We start from the raw sequence: 16,127 nt of genomic DNA on the forward strand, positions 1-16,127 counted from the left end.
ACAATATTGATCTTGATAGAGTGATGGCCTCGCTATATAATGCAGTTTCACACATTCAGCATCCTGGTGCACCTTTCAGGTAGCCACACCTTCACAAGTACTCATGGCAACTTTATCCTTGACCTATCTATTTTAGATCTAGAGCCTGTGTGCCTCAGGAAGCTCATATTGTCCCACTAAGATTGTTCATCTTATATTAGGATCCATGGTTCCTTAAAGTGCTACCTAGCTGGTTCATTGGTTGTGATGCAGGAGCTGTGATACCTGTGGTTGTGATGCAGTTGTTCAAGGCTCAGGAGCATCCAGTGAGGGTATGCCTTGCCATAGTGTGGCTTAATGATCATTCCTCTGACATGAGGAGGCCTGTTTGAATTGAGAGTGCTGGTCAGAGGCGGCACCTGATGGTTGAGATCTGTAGAAAATGAATGTAAAGGAGGTGGCAGCATCCACTCCCAACCCTGCTGACATCTAATGCCAGCTTCACCCTTGAAAGAATGCCTATTAGGTAAATATTGACAAGCATATGGGTAATGATGATACAGTAGTACAAATAACACAATGAAAAGTTCCCCATCTCTTGATATCAGTTACATTAATGTGTCTTGCTAAACTGCAGGGTAACCTTTTGTAAACTGGTCTCCCATTACATGTAAATTCTATGATATAGACTATTTTGGATAGGCTTGAAAAGACAGGGTTGTATGAACTCATTGCTTTAGTTTCTCGAAGGAAAGGATGTAACCTCTCTGCTTCTCCCCAATGTCAGCACAACCTGACAATGTCAGCACAACCACAGCCTGCTGTCCCAAATGCTGAAGTGATTGAGTCAACACTATGGGTTGGATCCCAAGTTGCATGAGAAAAAGGACTATAGCCGTTAGTTAGCACTCTGTTGCAAGGACTTATTCAAGAATGTATATGCTGTTGCAGTAGGTAGATTTTGTAGTAGTCTTCATGCTTTGGTTTGTGAAAGCAGAAGAACTTAATCTGGATTTAGTTTCATTTTTCTCATAATGTTCCATTGTGGGGTAAGTGAAAGATGCTTTCTGTGTACTTTGGATCCACCCCCTTGCTTCCAGACACAAGCAAGATACATGTTAACCAAAACATGGGAAAGATTTCTGCCTCTTTCATGATGCTTATGCTCCGGGAAACAGGAAAAATGAAATATTAATTTGGCCAAATGGGCTATGTTTACATAACTACTGTTACAAAAATGATACATTCAAGAACAGATTCATTAACCAGACAAAAATAATTTTAATGTGAGGTTATTGGCTGGGCTCACTTCTGCAGGATTTTTCCTAATTCTTTTTAACCCTTTGCTGGGACCCTTTTTTGAGGGAGAATGGCAACCTCCCCAAAAGTGAAGTATTCCAAACATCTTAAAAGCCACCAAAAGCTTCATTTTTCTGGACGTTGCTAAAATAATGAAGCTTCTTTATTAGCATGAAAAACCTCTGACCTCTTCTGCATAAGAATTGAAATATTTAAGCTGGGGACAAGGCATTGGACCCAAATGTTGTAGGAATCTATTTCACAGAGGGCTCAATCACAGCATTGTACTGGAATTGTAATTACAGCAAGGGATGTTACTGAGATTTGAGGGAAAGAAACAAAATAAATTATATTCTGACCTTTAAGAAATCGTTTATTTTCAGTGCCAAGTCCAGAACTGGCAGGGGCAGGGGGGAGCTAAAGGAAATTAAACATACTGATTATTTGGGAGGAAAGCTGGCCCTAAGAATGGAAGTCATAAAAATGAAATTAAAACTTTGGAACTGAGCAGGATATCAGACTTTAGAGTACTGAATAAATTCTGTGTATCTCTTGTTCTGTTTTTTGTTTTTCAAACCAGTACGCAGAGGAAAAAGCTAGGAAAACAGGAGTAGTTGGCTGGGTTAGAAATTCCAGACAAGGGACGGTTACTGGCCAAGTTCAGGGTCCAGAAGACAAAGTAAATGAGATGTAAGTACCGTTTCCTTGATGTGTGCTGGCTTTGCTGATGTGCCGAAAAGGGTTAAAATGCTTCTGCCAATTAACAAATAGTTGGTTTGTCAGGCTGTGCAGGAAGATGATTTTGAAGCTAGGGCTGCACAGACCATTTTCAGGGTTTAAATGAATCCATGTGGAAAGTGCCCCAAAAATGTTGGTCCAGAACTTGCTCTTGCAGTCCATAGAAGTCCAGATGGTTCCTCTTGGAAATAATAGCTGCTGCTCTAGCTTTGGTTTGTTGAGATGAGCAGGTGTGAATTTTGAGCATGCCTGGTTGAAGCCCTCCTAGCTCGAATGAGGAGGACAGAGGCTCAAAGAGGACCTGGACAAGCATGGCCTCCCCAACCCTTCATAGTTCTGGGGAGCCTTCTCAGCTCCTTCAGAGTGGCAAAGGCATGGGGGAGGAAGATGCCACCAGGCGTCCCATCTGCCAGGATTAATTCATTAAAGCCTTGGCTTTAAAGCGAGTAGCAAACTTTGAGATGATTTCCACCAATCTTCATATGCACAAGCGTTAGCAATCAGCTTCTGTTCTCTTCCTTATGTAACAAAATAAGGTTTAAACTGAGTAAAACAAGAAGCTCTTCCATGTTGTATGGCTCAAGGGCAGAAGCAGTAACATCTTCATGCTACTCACTGCATGCGTCTGCTCAGGCTGTGATATGTTTTGCGTATTGGAGGCCACTCCTTTTCCTCGCTAGATGGTTGGGCTCTGTGCATGATCTTATTCCAGTGCGATTTTCCTCTGCCATCTCCTGGCCTGGCTCTAAGCTAGGAGCTGCACTGAAGACAGAGTTGGGGGCTGTTGAGATACCTGACGGTTTGAATGCCAGCTGGTAACATCATAGACAAGTTCATGTGATTGCTGATGAGAAGGGCAGACCAGACACAGTTCAGACACCGCTATGTGGACCACCCTCAAGCTGTTTGTTGGTCATGTCATGCCTGTGGGCCAGCATGAGCTTTGAGTTCTAGGAAGCGAGAGCAGGGGCAGTGGAGCAGAAAGGAAGGGTAGGACAGAGCAGAGAATGGACACAGCACCACAGTGAAAGGGCAGGCCTTTGTAGTGTTCCCGAGTTGTTCCTGTAGAAACACATTGTACCAGTTCTTGTCATACATACTTGGAAGCCAAAAGTATCTCAGCTTTGTAAATGTGTTCACACCTTAAGAATTTGCTGAGATGTTTAAGAATCAGGACGTTCTAAACTATCAGTGATCATCATTTACTTTTAAAGCCTGTGCTTTTTCCAAGGAGCTCTGGGGTGCATACATGAAGTTGATCCTATTTTATCCTTCCAACAGGCCTGCAAAGTAGGTTAGTTTGACAGGGATGGGCCATGTTTCAGTGGTAGACTGTTCACTTTGCATCAGAAAGCTGCAAATTCAATCCTTACATCAAAAAGTTGCACTTAAAAGGACCAGATGGCAGGTGATGTGACAGAACTCTACCAGAGATCCTAGAGCTGTCCTGCCAGTCAGAGTAGACCATAGTGACTTTGATAGACCAGTGGTCCAGTGAGAAGCAGGTTCATGTGTTCATGTGACAAGCTCATGGTCAGTGAACTTCATGGTTGAGCAATGATTTGATCTTATGTCTCCCCAGCAAAGAATTATCTGAATATGCTTGGGTTATGGGACTGGCTGATCAGTTATCTATGCAAGTAGCAATTAAAGATTTGGCTTTAAAACTAGTTGCAGTTGGAATTTGGGATGATTTCCAGTTTTGAAGTGCAGAATTGTGTCAGGTCAGCTTCTCTTCCCTTCCTTATGTAACCAAATAAGGTACAGACATTATCACCTCTGTTTGGATGAGCCAAAAAGCTTTCTCGTATTGCATGGTTCAATGTGGAAGTGGTAGTATTTCAAGACTTCTCACTGCATATTCAGCTCATACAATGGAGAGCTAACCTAAGGAGGAAGTTTTGGCAGCACTCAGAGTAATGATTGAACTGGCTCTGAGCTATATGCTTTAAAAAACCCTTTATAGTCCTACACTAAAGACATTCTCAATTTTGCAAGAAGGAAAGATGGAATTTTATAACCTACATGAAATTTGCGGAATTATTTTACATCCTGCATATCTTCTTGTGTATAATTTAATCTGGTTTTGATGGTCATGATGGAGTATGCTGGTCACTGAAGTGCTGTTACACCCTTCTAAATCCATTGAAATCAGTGGGCTTAGAAGGATGTAACTGGGCTTAGGTGTGCACTGCAGGGAATCCTGATCTGGTTATCGTTGCATCTGATCTCTGCCCATGCTACCCCCTTTTTGGCTTTTTCCATTGTTACGCTTTTCCCGTCTTTTCTTCTTCTTGCTGTCTCATTGTTAGGCTGAGTTGCTTATGAAACTGTCTGCTGCTTTTAATGGATTTTTTAACATTAGGTTTCGTGTTTGTGTTGTTTTATATCTGTTGTTTTTTCCATGGAAGCCACCTCAAGAGTATTGTGCTAGGACACATGGTATAAATATTTTCATTAAAACTGGAAACAACAACATATGACAGACAATTGCCTCTTTGGAAAACATTAATACTAAGTAGTACTAGTCCAATAGTTCCTCTCCTCCCAGAGAGGATGTGAAGACTTGCATCAGTTGCTAATTTTTTTTTTGCTTGCATGCACTTTAGACGTTAAGCATTGTTATATTAGTGAACTTTTAGAATTAGGATTAAAGGTGTTGGAACATATTATTGCACGGTGCACTTTAAGGACGTGATTGTTCCCGCGGGATCTCTTCAAAGTAGGAAGGAAGGAGACAATCCTTTGAGTCATGCTGGGGAAATGGAATATGGTAAATCAAACGAACTCTAATTTCTGTTATATAAAGTTGATTAGAAGCAATTACTCTGGTAGAAATGCTACATGTGTGTGAAGATCATTTATCATTTTATATAAAAAGGTGATTTAGCCTTTCATTTACTTGGTGTTCTAATGTCAAGATAAGAATGTATGTTAGTGGACACTTGGATCGAATCACAGTGCAGTCCTAAGAAGAGTTACAGTCTTGGACTTAGAAGGGTGTAACTCTGTTTAGGATTGCACTGTGAGTGATAAGTACAGTTACAGCCTTCGAAACTCATTCAATTCAATGGATTTAGAAGGGTTTGGAAGGATGGATCTCTGTTTAGGACTGCCCTACTAAACTAGGACTTTTGAGACTACATGGGATTAAAGCCTAAGCCAACCACAAGAGATCAGAACGTCTAATAAATTTCTAGACCAGATGGCAATAAAGTAGGGTTGCTAGCCTCCAGGTGGGGCCTGGAGAACTCCCAGAATTACAATCCCAGTCTACAGGGATCAGTTCCCCTGAAGAAAATGGCTGCTTTGGATGGTGGACTGTATGGCATTATACCCTTCTGAGGTCCACCCCTCCTCAGGCTCTCCCCCCAAATATCCTGGAATTTCCCAAGCTGGGGTTGGCAAACCTACATTAAAAATAGGCCTCAAATTGAGAGGACCATTCTTATGAAGTCTCAAAGTCTCTGCATAGTTCCCTGCCCAAGATTACCAGAAGTAGAATAAACTATGGCAAAATAGCAACTCTATGCAAATAAGCTTTACTTTGCATATTTTACACAGCTTGCAACAGATCTACTTTTGTTATCACCAACGGTTAAGACAGCTTTTCTTGGTGCAGATTTTAGGATCATAGAATCATAAGAGTGGAAGGGTTCTTACAGACCATCCACTTCTTGCCCAATGCAGAAACAGCCTAAAACTTCCCAGACAAGTATTTGTCCAGCCAATCCTTGAAGAGTGCCAATGAAGGAGAACTCACCACATCCCTAGGCAGCTGATTCACTGCTGAATTACTCTTAACATGAAGAATTTTTTCCTAATATCCAACCAGTGCCTTTCCTCCTATAGTTTAATCCCATTATTGTGAGTCTTATCCTCTGTTGCCAACAGGAACAGTTCCCTTTCCTCCTATAAGTGGCAGCCTTTTAAATACTTAAAGAGAGCAATCATGTCTCCCCTCAAATCTCCTCCAAACTGAACATTCCCAAGTCCCTCATTCTTACCTCATAGGGCTTGGTCTCCAGGCTCCTCATCATCTTGGTTGCTCTCCTCTGCACCAGTTCCAGTTCATCCACATCCTTTTTGAAATGAGGCCTCCAGAACTGCACACAATAGACCAGGCAGGCCTGACAAGTGCAATATATAATGGGACAATGACATCCTGTGATTTGGATGTTATGCCTTTGTTAATACAACCCAAGATTGTGTTCACTTTTTTTGCTGCTGCATCACACTGACTGGTTATATTTAGCTTCCCATCCACCCATATCCCACGATTTTGTTCACACACACTGCTACCCAGAAGTGTATTCCTCATCCAGTATTAATGCTTTGCATTTTTGTTATCCAGGTGGAGAACCTGGCACTTATCCATGTTAAATCTCATCTTAATCAAATCTGCCCACTTTTCCAGTGTGTTCAGATCTCATTGAATTCTACCCGTCTTCAAGGGTGTTTTCTATTCCTTCCAATTTGGTGTCGTCTGCAAATTTAATAATCCCTTCACACCCTCATCAAGATCATTTGTAAAAATATTGAAAAGCATTGGGCCGAGGGCTGAGCCCTGTGAACTCCACTGGACATCTCCCTCCAATGAGACACGATGCCATTGACAATGACTCTTTGGGTGCTGTTATCCATCCAGTTCCCTATCATCTAACCATCCTAGTCCAGTCCACAGTCCATCAGTTTACCCATCAGAACATCATGAGAAACCTTGTCAAAAGCTTTACTGAAATCCAGATAAACTACATTGACAGCATTCCCACAATTCTATAAACCTATCACTCGATCATAGAAGGAGATGAGGTTGGTCTGGCAAGACCTGTTGGAGACAAATTAATGCTGACTTCCCTGTAAAACGATGTTGTCTGTCAAATGCTTGCAGATTGTCACCAGTTTGGTGTAGTGGTTAAAAGTGCAGGACTCTAATCTGGAGAGCCGGGTTTGATTCCCCACTCGTCCACTTGAAGCCAGCTGGGTGACCTTGGGCTAGTCACAGCTCTCTGGAGCTCTCTCAGCCCCACCTACCTCACAGGGTGTTTTGTTGTGGGGATAATAATGGCATACTTTGTAAACTGCTCTGAGTGGGTGTTAAGTCATCCTGAAGGATGGTATATAAATCGAATGTTGTTATCATCATCATCATATCATATCTGTTGCAGTATCTTACCTAAGACAGAGGTAAAGCTGACTGGCCTGTAGTTCTCAGGACCATCTGTTTCCCCTTTCTTGAAGACTGGGATGACATTTGCCCTGAGGCAGCTCATAAGTAAAAATAATATCATAAAACCAGTGCTTTTTTTCTAAAAAAAATGTTTAGGGGTACTCTCAGTTTGACTCAAGAAAATCAACATTTTATAGTTCAAATCAGAAAAAATAAATACAGTCAATGGACAAAATTAGCAAGAACATGCTCACACTTCACGTAGTCAACAGAAGACGGGGCTGTGTGCCCACTCTCCACGTGGTGTACAGCAGACGCTGTATCACTCAACACCGTCGTTGCATCTTTTGTTTTTACAGTCATCATTCACTTTACACTTCTTTGCTGGCTGTGATGATGTAAAATAGTTAGTAATTTTCCTACTCATATAGAAATACTGCCGCTCAATGAGGTTATAGGCCAAACTTTCATCAGTAAAACACCACAATACTTCACAGATTAAACACTTGCCTCCATCTGAGACTCAGGAAACACCATGAAAGGAAATGACATCAGAAGACTGTCAGTGATGAGAATTATGGGTATTGCCAACCAAGCCCATCTATAGTGACACATGTGCAGAACTAAAGAGTTTCGGTATAGACAAACTCTTTGCACTCTTTGCACAAAACGTACACAAATACACAAATTGGTCAGCGCCATCAGGGGTAGCAACAAGACTGACCAATCACTGTGCTAGATTCCAACTACCAGAGCTTCAAGTGGCTTAGAGAAGACTCTTTTTTATTTGTCTGCACCCTAACAATCACCGATTATGCCAGGGATCTCGGTGGCATGTTCGATGCTCAAAGACGCTCCTAGTGAGTTTAAATATAACTCAACATCTTTGTTGCCAACACTTTGTTGCCACTTCAGTCAGCGGATAAGTGTTTACTGGTGGTCCCCGGCCCTAAGAAAGCCCGCCTCGCTTCAACCAGGGCCAGGGCCTTTTCAGTCCTGGCCCCAGCCTGGTGGAATGCTCTGTCAATGGAGACCTGGGCCCAGCAGGACATATTATCGTTCCGCCGGGCCTGTAAGACAGAGCTGTTCCGCCAGGCATTCGGTGGTTGAAGGGGGCGGTGCCATGTCGGCCTCCCACCTTTGGGGTGGGGGAGGGTTCTCCCCACCATTGCACTTGGTTAATTTATTTCATTATTGTTTTGTATATTGATTTTAGTATTGTTGTTTTTTGTTTTTATCGATTTTAAACTGTTCACCGCCCAGAGCCCCTGGGATGGGCGGTATATAAATTGAAATATAAATAAATAAATAAATAAATAAATAAATAAAATACGCTACATAAAACTTAACAAATCACATAAATATCCATAATAGGTTTGGAGTTGGTTTAGCGGGAATTCCAACATTTTAAAAATATCACTTTCTCTCGTTAGATTCACAAAATGTTTAGGGGTATGCGTACCCCTGCGTACTCCCAGAAAAAAAGCATTGCATAAAACCATAAACACAGTAACATAAATGATCAATATTGGCATAAAACAGCATAGGACAATAATTGAACTGCCAAAAAAAATCCATAAAACAGTCCTTAGGCTGTTCCAAAGAAACAGACTTCCTCACTCCATGCCTGATGCCCATACGGGAGGGCAAACACAACATGAATATATAGTACAGTCTCAGCAGTGGGACAAAGAAGCAGGCCTTCCCCAGAAGCACTGCTCCTTGGGCTAGTCTGGGAGCAGAGCGGACAATAAAGCACAGCTGGCGGTAAGATGGGTGAGGGCTGCTTTTGCCATTCAGTTCTTCCCACAGGCAGTTTGAGTCCTCACAGAAGGGGGCTTGAGTGATTTATTATTTGTTTACAATATTTATAGGCCGTGTTTCTCACTGAGGCTCAAAGCAGATTACACAATGTAAGCTGATGCAATCAATAGGCTGAGATACCAAATAAGCAATGAGCAAGCATAGAATGTTAGACATGATACAGAATGCTGAGAGAATGCTGAAAGATGGCAGTATATCAACAGAAAATAATACAGTGACAACAGTACATACATGCAGAGAAGTTAGCCGTGTTAGTCTGTGGTAGCAAAATCAAAAAGAGTCCAGTAGCACCTTTAAGACTAACCAATTTTATTTTAGCATAAGCTTTCGAGAATCAAGTTCTCTTCGTCAGATGCCTGATACAGAGACTGGTCAAACACAGAAGAGCAAGAGAGGGAAGAGGCAATTAGGGGGGGAGGGGGAGGGAGCAATCAAAACATTCCTTTGCTAGTATATGTAAACATCTCCTTTTGGTGTGTGTATCAGTTGGCTTCAAAGGAGTTTGCCCTGTTAGTTTGTAGAAGCCAAACAGCTAGACCATCCAATTCCAATGCAGTATGGGCCTTCGGTAACCACAGCTCTCCCTGCCAGATGCATCTGACAAAGAGATCTGTGGTTCCCGAAAGCCCACGCCAGGTACATACAGCAATCAGATAATATGTCCTATTCACAGTGATATAGTCCACAATCCCTTTCCTTTTATGACCCCTTTCCTGACCATTCAGTTACAGCATAGCCCTATTACCTTTATAGAAATGCCCTGCTAAACAATTCTGCTTTATGTTGTTTGCGGAGTGATAAAAGCGTGGGAGATGTATCCTTTTTCCCTCAGTGGCGGCTTAGGCTGTTTTGGCAGGACAGTGGCACAGCGGATGACACTTTCCAGGTTAGGGAGCATGACTCAGGCTTGCTCCTGCCACACAATTTCCCCCACAAGAGCTGGTTTGATGGCTTTGGAACTCTAGGTGGAGCTGTTTGATGGATAATGAACAGTCTCCTTGTTGAATGTTCATCTGTTTTTAGCCTTGCTCTGTGACAATCTCTCCGCCTACTTTCATATATGGATTTTTATTTCCTATTGTGCTTTGCTCTTTTTCCCCAGCATCAATCAAGAGACACAAAGGTTCATTCTGTTGCCATATAATTATCCCCACACATTAGAAGTCTCATCTGAGGGCAAGGGAGGCATTTTCAATTGGGGAAGCAACACAAGGGGAAGAATTAACCTCTCCGCCCCCATGCCATGGCCTTGATCCATATTGGGAGGGCCAGGACAAATGGTTGCTTTTTCAGGTCAGATTACATGTGGGGGAATACCACTCATGGAGTTCCAGGGTCCCATCTGTTATGGCCCTTATTCTCACTGATTACTAAGGAATTGTGGTTCATATCACACCATAGCAGAACACTGCAAAAAAAATGCAGAATACGTTTTTCAGCAACATAGAGAAAAACTGGCCTGTCCTTTCCATAGAGGCTTAATGGGAGGTTATTTACCAGGTCACATTATTCACCTCTGTGCCATAAAACACTTAAATTATCCCTTCCCCTTTAAGCCTCTATAAAGGAAGCAAGAAATTTTCCTCCAGGTTGTAGATCAAGATGGGTAGCCATGTTAGTCTGTCTGTCTGTAGCAGTAGAAAAGAGCGAGAGTCCAGTAGCACCTATAAGAGTAACAAAATTTGTGGTAGGGTATGAGCTTTTGTGAGTCACAGATCACTTCTTCAGATACCTGAAGCTTGCAGTTCACTTCTACCAGATACCTGGTATCTGAAGAAGTGAGCTGTGAAAGCTCATACCCTACTACAATTTTTGTTAGTCTTATAGGTGCTACTGGACTCTTTTCTATTCCTCCAGGTTGTCAGCAGCCCTATTTGCAGTTTATGTCTCTGAGTTGTAAGACACTTCTGAAGGGCAACCTTTTACAGAGTCCATTCCCCATGAGGAGAGGGTTATTAGGGACTGGTATTACACAAAGGTCACATGTATATTCACAAATAGCAATGTTGAGCTGGCAAGCATCTCAAGAGACAAAGTTGGTCTTTCAGCATCCGTCTACCCAAAGCAGGCACTCGGAGACCCCTTCCCAGCTGCAAAACCTCAGGTGTCTGCGTCCTTAGCTTGCTATATTCCATATACCAAACTGTTTTTCTTTAGCCATAAATCCCACTGGCATCAGCCCATCTCTGGCTGCTAGGTATGTCCAGTTGCTAGTAGTCACCAATCCACAACAGTGAAGGAGTGATACTTTTTCTAGCCATTATTGTCCACTGAGGAAAACATCTTTCGCTGTCAGTTAAACAAAAGCATGAAAGAAAGGTCAGTGTCTCCTTTAACAACCATTAGCTGTGGTTACAAAAGTCAAAGTTATATTCTAGCTGGATTTTTAAAAACTGCTCTGAAGTATTTTAGTGTAACAATTGAATTAAAAATCACAAATGTTTCCTTTTTTCTTAAGGGACATAAACCACAGGGCATTTTTTCCTTCTTCCCAGCTGTGCCTTTTAGTCACAAAATGAAGCTGTTGCAGTTGTTGCTATGGTAACCTTCAGCTATATGAAGGGCATTCCTTTTTTGGTGAGAATTTTGTTCACGTTTACATTGCAGCATATTTCCTATTTGTGACAAGGGAGGCAGGGAGCTCACTGGAGGTGGAGGTAAATTTATCTCCTGAGATGGGAACAAAATGTAAATTTCAGCTTGAGTGTTCTTTGTTGTTGCCAGAAGCTAGAAGAAGTAAACGTGTTAGTAAAGAGTGGAAAATTTGAACAGAAATGGCAATCGATGACAACTGCATTTCAGCAGGGTTAAAAACATTGCAATTTTCACCAATGGTTTCAGTCAGTCTGCCAATTGACTAGGAAAAAACAAAGGCCTGGGCAGTTCCGATTCCTTGAGCAGACTCTTGGTCTGCAGAAGTCTACATGTGAAGCCTTGATATACTTATGGACAATGCTTATAAAGCTGGGGACTAAGAATTTAACACCTGCGGTTCCATATATTAAGATACTGCTTCCTTTTAGGGTTGCCAGTGGTTTAGTGAATCTGGCTTTTATCCCTTTAACAGCATCTTGGCTTGTGTTGTGCTGTTAACAACTCTCTTCTTAGCAGTTCATAATGCATATATCTCCATGCCCTGGAAGCTTCAAATGCAGATTTCATCAGCCCAAGCTACTATGAAAGGGGCAAGAGTACATAGTAACATGCAAGACCTGGGCTGTATTAGACTAAGGATTGTTCTACGCGGGCCCGCTATCCTGTTTCCAGCGGTGACTAATTGGATGGTTCCTGGAAAAAACAAGAATGGCAGGGAAGTTATATCGCCTTTCCTGGTTGGTTGCTGCCCAGATGGATCTGGAGATTCCATCTGGCTATGACAACTAACAACTGGTAGACTGATCCACCATGAAGTTGTCTTCATCCCCTTTTAAAGCCATCTCTGCCAAAGATGACCATCGCATCTTATGGGAACGAATTCTTACCTTAAGCACGTAAAGAATTTTTTTCTATTGCTCCAGATCTAGTGCTACTCACTTTCATTGGGGGACAACGATTATGTCCTTCCTCCACTTAATTACCATTTTTCTGTAAGAATATAAAATACTTCATATACATTAGCTCAGTGATCTCTATAAGAAGGCTAGAAAGTAGGTCAATGCTATTATGCAAGATAATGACTTGCTCAGGGCCACAGAGGACTAAACCAAACCAGATTTGGGGATTTGTTTTGATTTGAGTGCCCAGTTGTTGTTTTAGCTGTGAGGCACACAGGGGCAGATTGGGACCTTGGCACAAGGGGGAAAGAGTTAAGCCTTCTCTCCTGCACTGTATTCCTGCCCTGATATGGTTCTAGATAGGCAATGGTTACCTCACTGAAGCAAACATATGGGTATCCATCTCTATATGTTTCCCTAAAGAGGTAAATATTCGCTCTCTGAGCCATTTTAGATTGGGAAAATGGTGTGTGTATGTTGGGGGGGGGTTAGTCTTTTCACCTCCCCTCATACCACAGTTTCCATTCAAATTTGGCACCCACACACCATATTAAATATTAATAAATATTTATTAAATTAAATTAATATTAATATTAAAAATATTAAGAACATCTGACACAGTACTCCCAGTGTTACATATCCCATTTGAGCTTGACTTGGCAGAATGTGGGATTTGAACCAGGGACTGCCTGTCTGATAATTCACATTGTACATTAAGATGCTCTAGAGAAGGAAGGATGGGGAGGCAGCTGATTATCTGGCAGTTCTAATCCTCCTTTCCTGCATTTCCTCTAACCAGTTATTTAACAATTGGTGTATCTACGTGCATTTTTGCAAGCTGTGGCTGATGCTATATCATCTAATTTTTGTTTGCCCCAAATTCTGTTGCCAGAATACACATTTTAAATGCTGGAAATTAAAGTAATTAACACATTTTACAGTCCTCCCATTCATGGATCCCAATTCCACTGAGCTGCTGTTCCTCATTTGTATGAATGTGACAAATTCTTTATGCCAGCTGAAGGCTTAATACACTCTTTTAATTAGGATACACAGAGTGCCGTCTTACAAAAACTGAATCATGACATTTTCTTGGCTCTTAAAGGTCATTTAGCATGGAAATGCCACAAGCTAGGCCTAGCCAGCAATTGGGTATCAACATCCCACCCTGTTTTCTATTGCGTTCATACAAATGTTGCACTTTCTAGGCTTCTGTGTACCTTCTGAAGCCATACTTAACTATTACCCATTATATAACATACTTTTATAAAACCTAACACAATGTATTCACATATGTTCCATATTAATACTAGCAACAAAGAACTCAATCTAGTCATCGTTGCCTACTTTTATGCTTCATTTGAGCTTCCGTAGGAGAGTTATGCTCATGCTGATGCACTACAGTGCAAAGAGAGTGAACCTGGGAGGTCATGGGCCCAAATTTCACCCCTGCCACAAACTCCCTAGGCACCTGGAAACAAAAATTTTTACCCTCAGCCCCCTCCTTCTCGATATGGGGATGATGATAATAATAATAATAACTGCACTTATATACTGTTCTTCTTGACAGATTAGTGGCCCACTCAGAGTGATGAACAAAGTCAGTGTTGTCATTATCCCCACAATACAGCTGTGGAGCTGGAGCTGAGAGGAGTGGCTTATCTAAGGCCACCTGCTGAGCTCATGGCAGTAGTGGGACTCAACCCAACAAGAGTGCTGATCTGCAACTCAAGCACTTAACCACTGTGCTGCAGGGCTTACCTTATCTTACAGGGCACTTTTTAGTTTTGTAACATCCCGCCCAATGAACAATTTTGGTGAACTTGTAAGCTTGTACACTGTTGTGTCATTTTGTTTGGTTCTAAGAAAAGGTATCATGTGGATTATGCTATGCCAAAATCAGGCCCTAGAACAACAGGCTCAACTATTTCAGAGTGCTGAAGGAGAATCACATAATTGAAGTCTAAAAGTAGTTGAAATGTGTGGTGTCGGGGTATGACCCCCCCCCCGCAACCCCCACATACTGTTTCTCCAAAAGAAATCCCTGCCTGCTGCTATTTGCTGCAGTGGTTTGAGGATTGGATACTATGGTTTGAAGAGGGGTCATTATATGAAAGGGTGGCTTTAAATGATGTGCTGTTCTTTGATTTTTTTAAAAAAATCTGTTTTTATTTCTGAATATCATTGGGTATTCTCCAGTGAGTGGGCAAGCCTTTTGAGGGAAGGTGGGATTAAAATATTCTAAATAAATAATTGTGGGGTTTATATATGGAGCATCTGTCATACCTTACATAATACACCAAGTCCTGGTCCCAAGTCCTCCTCTGTTCCTGGATCTCATCACATTTATCATTGCTGGGGTCTGTTTACTTGACTGAACTTTTGGGGCATTCTAGTCAGGCAGACATGGTCTGTATAAATAATTTTCTGTCTTCCATACTTTTCTTTATATAGCAGCCAGGTGTGATAGCTACAGTTTATGCTGTCACAAATGGAGCCAAGAATAACTATTCTATGGATACAAAGGTTTTAAATGAGATTGCCATAATTGGTTGTAATGGTTTGGATATGGTAGGTGGTTGCTTAAATTATATGTCTGGATTTTTTTAACTTCAAAAGAGAAGCTTGTTTCTTAGCAGATTGCTTATCTGAGAGCCAGTTTCCAAATATATTAGTTCACAACCAAGACCATGTGCGTCCTCAGGAAACCAAAACTCTATGCCCAAAATAAATGTTGTGAATTAGATAAATCTGAATAGATATATGGTGCACAATACAAAACTAGAGAAAGGCATAAACCAATACACCCAGGGCATAATACTACATATTATGTTTGGAATCCATTATCGAATTCTCTGATGTTTACTTTTAACGATAAAAAGTAGCTGCAAGAGACTTTTTGGATCAAGGTTGTAGTGCTGAAGTGGAAGTGCCATTTCTCTAATAAATATTCCAGGTTTGAATCCCCACTCTGCTATGAAAGCTCACTGGGTGACCTAGGGCCAGTCACTTTATTTTCAGCCTAATCTACCTCAAAGGACTGTTGTTGGGATAAAATGGAGGAGTGGAGAATGTTGGAAGCTGCTTTGAGTCTCCCTTGGGGAGAAAGGCAGGGCATGAATGAATGAATAAAAAAATAGGGAAGAAAGAATGGTTTCTGATTTGCACCTACCAAGGCACACTTCATGATGGGAGGTTATTTGGGGGGAAATGGCAGGGGGAAAGAGGTCAACCACCCTTACACAGCACCACAACTCTTGTACAAATCCCTCCAGCTGTTTTTTCCTATTAAATGTTTCAGTCCTGAGATCCGAAGAGTTAAACAGTCCCTCCATTAATGGTCCTTACATGATTGTCAGAGCAGTGTTTAAAAGTGAGAAATCCTAATCACTAAAATTGCTCCATGGCGATCCGTCTTCCCCCCAGACCTTCACCATACAACCTTGATGAAAATTTAAAAGCTGTGATTCTGGCGCTTCAGTACAGAAGACATACTCCATAATCTGTTGACCTTTACCTGCCATGGACCTTCCTAGATACTTTGCTCAGGAGCCTGTGATTATAATACAGGTAATGGACACAATTTAGTAGGGCACAGAAGCCTTGTGAAGCCTGAGCTGGGC

At 41.7% G+C, this 16,127-nt stretch overlaps 1 protein-coding gene across 1 annotated transcript in view; it reads left to right on the forward strand.

Annotated features, from left to right (window-relative positions):
* ACYP2 (acylphosphatase 2) overlaps nucleotides 1-16,127 on the forward strand; it is a 68,558-nt gene that overhangs the window by 6,210 nt on the left and 46,221 nt on the right. The window contains exon 3 of the mRNA XM_055001746.1: nucleotides 1,859-1,968. Within this exon, the coding sequence (XP_054857721.1) occupies nucleotides 1,859-1,968 (110 nt within the window). The remainder of the gene's footprint in view (nucleotides 1-1,858; nucleotides 1,969-16,127) is intronic.

Source organism: Eublepharis macularius, chromosome 1, assembly GCF_028583425.1.
Source record: "Eublepharis macularius isolate TG4126 chromosome 1, MPM_Emac_v1.0, whole genome shotgun sequence".
NCBI classification, from domain to species: Eukaryota; Metazoa; Chordata; class Lepidosauria; order Squamata; family Eublepharidae; genus Eublepharis; species Eublepharis macularius.